The sequence below is a fragment of the Chiloscyllium plagiosum genome, unplaced genomic scaffold (genome assembly GCF_037043375.1).
Source record: "Chiloscyllium plagiosum isolate Xiang-an unplaced genomic scaffold, Cpla_swu_hap1 HiC_scaffold_39, whole genome shotgun sequence".
Taxonomy (NCBI): Eukaryota; Metazoa; Chordata; class Chondrichthyes; order Orectolobiformes; family Hemiscylliidae; genus Chiloscyllium; species Chiloscyllium plagiosum.
In genome coordinates, this window is record NW_028270177.1 from 74972250 (window position 1) to 74978249 (window position 6000).

At 49.5% G+C, this 6000-nt stretch overlaps 1 protein-coding gene across 1 annotated transcript in view; it reads left to right on the top strand.

The window, feature by feature from the left end:
- The window catches only part of LOC148138770 (putative G protein-coupled receptor 139), a 123220-nt gene extending 118274 nt beyond the window's left edge, over positions 1-4946 (top strand). The window contains exon 2 of the mRNA XM_087981262.1: positions 4036-4946. Coding sequence (XP_087837388.1) covers positions 4036-4946 — 911 coding nt within the window. The remainder of the gene's footprint in view (positions 1-4035) is intronic.
- Positions 4947-6000: the final 1054 nt, after the last annotated feature.

Below are 6000 nucleotides of genomic sequence, written 5' to 3' on the forward strand. Positions count from 1 at the left end.
ATCAGTACATGGATAAGACATCAGTTTGGATGGTGCTGTGAGCAGCTGCCCTCTCCCTCCCCCTCTCTGAATGAATCCCTGTTGGTTTTCACTCTCTGCCAATATCTGTGCAGTGGCGTGAGGAGGCCAGTAGAGGGTTGCATTGCATCACTTTAAGCCCCACAGAGCCTGCCAGACCTGCCCCACACAGAGACATAGAGATATACACACAGCAATTGTTAGGACACGGCGTGAAGCTCCTCTGGTAACTTAAACTAAACATAAAGAAATGCTCAATTTGCCTTGTAAACTGTTAAAGTATGTGTGACATTTTACATCAACTATTCACAACTCTGGGACCCTCTTCCTCTTAACTGCTTATTACCCGACTCCAGCTCTATAACAATATACTGTTTCTGTGTCTGCCATCCTCTCATATGCACAGGTGCTTGTAAGCTCTCAGATCAGAACAGCATTCACCCTCTCTTAAAGGTACAGGACACGCTTTCAACTTCATTAGACCCTGGTGAATATAGATAAGTGGAACCTATCCAGATTTCTCCTGTTCTGTGGTTTGTCAATATTTTATCTACTCTGTCTCGTATGTATCAGGACTTTTGTTGCTCCATTGACAGCATGTCATTATTCGACTCTGCCCGTGGGAATATAGCAATATTTCACTTGCTCAAACTCGTGACTATGGGGCAGGATTTCAGTTGTTTTATGAGGACTGTGATGCTATAACAATCTCAATGTTTGTAGATGGCACCGAACCTGGAAGAACTCTGATGTCTATGGAGGACAGTGTGGAACTCTAACAGGACAGTGTAGTGTTCAGCTTTATGACAGATGGGGATCACTGCAGAGCAGTGTGAGGTGATGCACTTTGTTAGGAAAGACAATGAAAGACAGCTTAAAACAGCCTGTTCCATTATAAAGGGGGTGCAGGAGCAGAGAGCTCTGCATGTGTATGAGCACAGATTGTTGAAGATGTCAGGACAAGTGGGGAGAGCAGGAACTATCAAAGATTAGTTTCAGTATCTGAGCTGTTTGCAGGAGGAGCTGTGGGAGGGAGCCTCCGTGCTCCCTTCCTGGGAGGTGGTGGTGACGATGTGTTGTGAGCCCAACCTCCTGCCCACCGAGACCGTGGGGATTCCATTTGTACCAGCTTGACACAAAAGATAGATGGCATCAGGGCCAAGGCTTCTAAGTTATGCCTGGGGGAAACAGAGCTGCCAGTGTGTTTAAAGTAAGAATCGCCCTTCACTGAACATTGCTCCTTACTCGGTCGGTGGGACGTGGATGTTTCAGAATCTGCACACGAGGCGTCCCAGTCCTCTCCAGCTCCTACCAGGGTCCTCCCCACATGGCGGGGGGAGGGGGGAGGGAACGGATATCGGGCACTCCACCGCCCGGCTTGGCCCTTCCTGTTCTATTCCAGGCTGTTTCTCTTGGAATGGAGGAAGGGAGGGAGGGAGTGGGAGGACCTGCTGTTAGTGCTGCTGTAGGTGGGGGTTGGTGGAGATATGTTGGGGTGTCCGGAGGGAGTCAGTCCACAGTGTTGTATCTATGCAGGGGGTAAACTGGAGGGAGGGAGAGAGAGAGAATGTGCTGCATGCGGCAGTGAGAGTGGTGGAGCAGCAACCTCGTTTGAGGGTTGGTGGTATAACAGATATACAGTGAGTGTGAGGGAGCAGAGAGAATACAGTGATCCTTATCCTGATAGAGCGGGGAAGGTTATTGATGCTTGTCCTGCATTGCTGAACATTTCCTCAAACCGCAGACACTGCACTGAGCTGGGCGGGGAGCTCAGACCATGCTCGGTGGGTCTGGTGGCGTGGCCACCTCTGGGAAGAGAATGGCCCCCATCTGTACTAGCCCCTCCACCAGGAACTCCGTGCCCCTGTCGACAAACCGTGAAGTAATTGCCCCTTATCTGCCATGCCCGGGGTAAACGGAGGTAGCTCAAACATGTGCCCATTGGCCTTTTAAAGATGGCAACAGTGCCAGGGATCACAGAATATCCAGGGGTACCCGGACAATGGTGAGTACCTCCAGCCATGATGGGTCAGAGATTCGGGCTGGTATTGAATGAGCGGGACACCAAGGGATGGGATGATTAGTTAATGAGGTGAGTTTGATATGATAGCACCAGGAAATTAGCTCAGCTGGTGTAGAAAATCTCTCTGTCACACTCAAGGAAAATCAAACAAAGATAAATTATTGTTAGAATCTGCCCAGTGAGTCATAGATTCTGTTGAAACTAATTCCAGTGACAAAGATGCAGAACAAATACTAAGCTGACCTCACACCAATATCCCTTTTACCCATCTTTCCTGGGAAGACAGGCTCATGTTACAGGGTGCTTTCGAAGTGTCCACATTTCAGCATTCTGAAACCTGGGAACACACCTTCCATGACACTTTCTCTCAGTCTCCCCCTCTCTGTCTCTACCCCAAACTCATCCCATGTGGTGATATTTAAACTGATTCGCCCGCCATCTCTCTCTGGCAGTGATGTTCACACCCATAGCACCCCCTTGTCATGGCTCCATGGAGAGATAGAGCTGGACATGGATGGGAGCTGCCCATCCTGTCACTTCCAGGATGGGCTGCAAGTTTCCCCACGCTGGGCAGTGATTTAACACAGTGTTACTGAGCAATGCACTAGGTTGGTGTACACAGCTCAACGTGCTGGGAGGTTAACTGCGCCTGGTTTACAGATCAATGCACTGTGGTGTTGTACACAGCTCTACATGCTGGGAGTGTAACTGCTCCAGGGTTACAGATCAATGCACTGTGGTGTTGTACCCAGCTCTACATGCTGGGAGGGTAACTGCTCCTGGTTTAGAGATCAATGTACTGGGGTGGTGTACACAGTCCCACATGTTGAGAGGGTAACTGCTCCTGGCTTATAGATTAATTCATGGGTGATCACTGCGCAGGTCGCTGTGCTGGTCAGACGATCTGGTTGAGTTTTATAGATAACGCACTGCTGTGGTCTGCACAGCTCACTGCCCTGCACAGATATATGGTCTGGGTTTATGGACCAATGCCCTGATCTGATCTGTGCAGTGTTCCATTCTGGACAGATTGCTGGATTGCGTTGACCAGTGCAATGGATGAATCCGGAACAATTGCTGGGTTGTAATGAGCAGTACACTGGCCTGGTCTACCAAGTGTTCCACGGTGAACAGATATCTCCTCTGGGCTGATGGTGCCTGGGCTGGTTCTGTGAGGTGGATTGAGAATGCGGTATATCTAACCATTTCAGCTGATCTGGCAATGCCTTTAGTTCCCATTCCTGTGACTGGACCTTCCGTCTCTCACCCCATTAATGTTTCAGTGTGCCCAGGCACAGTACATCATGTTGGTGGGGTGGATAGGGGGGAAAAGTGATGGAAGGTCAAGGAGTTCCCCGGAACATTCTGTCCCCGATATTCTATAACTGACATTCCCCAGAAAATTCTGTCCCCGACATTCTATAACTGACATTCCCCGGAACGTTCTGTCCCTGACATTGTTGTGAACGGCTGGACGTTCGTGAATTGAAAAAAACGGTAAATCCAGAGGAAGAGATCCCGTTCCAGGGAGAAGGAGACACTGTTCCGAAGGCCTCTCAGGCAGTTAAAGGGGTGAGTACGTTTTCCCTGCGTTTACATTTCTCCACGACACAGAATCGACCACAATTTAGACCAAAATACAAAAATTCCCAAACTCCGTTTGTCTTCAGGACAGCAACGTTTCCACCCTCCGGATTAGGAACTGGGAAGGACTGACGTGTGTCTGCTCTCGCGAGATCGTGTGTGTGGGAATGTTCTAGAAACCATCTGTCCTTGTGGATGTGTCTCTGTGTGTTTGGGGAGGGAAAGTTTCTTGTGGTTTATGTCAGATTTTTGTCAGTAATTCCGACATTCCCATTTGTTATTCCAGCTCCAATTATTTTAATAAATCCCTGAATACAGGGACACATTTGAAAGTCTCACTGGGTCCCCGATCAAACGGGTCCCTTTGCCTCCAGGCTGATGGATAATGGGTTTGTTTTCCTTCCTCACAGTTAACGTAGTGACCATCTACGTCCTGCTTTATAAAGATTGTGGATTGTCTCCATGTGTCAGACGTTACCTGGGGGCAATGGCAGCGGCGGATCTCCTGGTCATTATCCTCGACCTGATTCTGAGACACATTCCCATTGCTTATTATGAACAGTTTTATTTCCTGAAGGACTCAGTCCCAGTGTGTAATATCCACGCCGTCCTGCTTTATGCAGCCACTGACTGCTCTGTCTGGTTCACCGTCACTTTCACCTTTGATCGGTTTGTGGCCATTTGTTGCCAGAAGCTGAAAAGTAAATATTGCAGTGAGAAAACGGCGGCTGTGGTTCTGGGAGCAGTGACTGCGCTGAGCTGTTTAAAGAACATTTCCCGATATTTTATGCTCACGGCTCGGTATTCGCTGGGGAACCAGCCCTGGTTTTGTGATGTAACAGACGCTGTTACATACTCCAGTGTCTGGGTCACAATCGAGTTCATCTACCACATTCTAACCCCGTGTGTCCCATTTCTCCTGATTCTGCTGCTCAATGTTCTCACCGTCAGACACATTTTCGTGACCAGCAGAGCCCGCAGGAGACTCCGCGCTCACACCAATGGGGACGCTCAGTCTGACACAGAAATGCGAAACCGAAAAAAATCCATAATTTTACTGTTTTTGATCTCGGCCAATTTCATCCTGTTATGGTCAACGTTAATGCTGTATTCTATATGGAGCCGGATGTGGTTTATTGGGTATTGGACTGTGCATCTCGATTACTTTGTTCTTGATTTGGGCTTCATGCTGCAGCTCCTCAGCTGCTGCACAAACACCGCGATTTATGCCGTGACCCAGACTAAGTTCAGGCAGCAGCTGAAGAATGTGCTGAAATATCCTTTCACCAAAATCCATCCATCAATCAAATTCCCTCATTAATCAATCCGTCCGGGTTTTTCTCATTTCAGTTCAGTGTTTCAGCGATGGAGAAGCCTGTCGCTATGGTAACAGACTGAGGGTAGCGCTGGTTTGTCCATCCTTATCCCACAGTGGGGTTACAGGGACACATTTCAATGTTTCTCATAACTCAGGGGCCAGTGAGAAAAGGCACCATCCCACTGACTGTATCCATCATTTCCATTTGTAAACAATAAAAATGTTCATTAAAGCGTGCCGAGCAGCAGAGTGACCGATGTTGTTGTGTGTCTTTGTGTTGGAGAAGCTGAGCTGGAGAGAGACAGACTCAGCCCCAAGTCCTGGTCCTCAGGGAAGGGGAGGGCACCGCTCCCTGACCTCAGGAGCTAGTTTTAACTCCCTCTGTCCCCTCCCACTCCAACCTGGCCTCCTCACGTCCTGTGCACTACTCTTTCTCATCACTTCTCCCGCTCTCCCTCTCTTTCTACACACTGTCTCTTTCTCACCTCCTCTCCCTTTCACTCTCTCGTCCCCTCTCAGGCACCCCTCAACCCCGATTTCTCCACCTGCCTCCCCTATTGTTTCTCCCTCACCCTCCCCTCCCCCTCTCACACCCCCAACACGAGATTCTCCACCTGCCTCCACTCTTCCCTCTCCCCTCCCCTTTCTCTCTCTCTCTCCTGCCGTCTCTGTCTCCCTCCCGCAATTCCGTCTCTACCTCATTTTCCCCTCCTCCCACTTCCCACATCTCTCTAACATCTCACCCCACCCCCCACACGCAGACTCACTACCAAACCCCAGGCTCTGGGCTAGAGGGAGATGGAAGGACCAAGGAGATAGAGTGCGTCAGAGAGAGAGGGAGGGACAGAAGGAAGAGAGATTCAGTCAGAGAGAAACGGAGGGAGGTGGGGAGAGAGAGACACAGAGGGAGGGGGATCGAGAGTGAGAGAATGGGGAGAGAGAGTGAAGGAGCAGAGAGAGAGAGCAGAGGGTAAAGAGAGATAGGGTGAAGTAGGGAGAGAGAGAGACGGGGAGAAGATAATGAGAGAGAGAGGCGAGAGAGACAGAGAGAGAGACA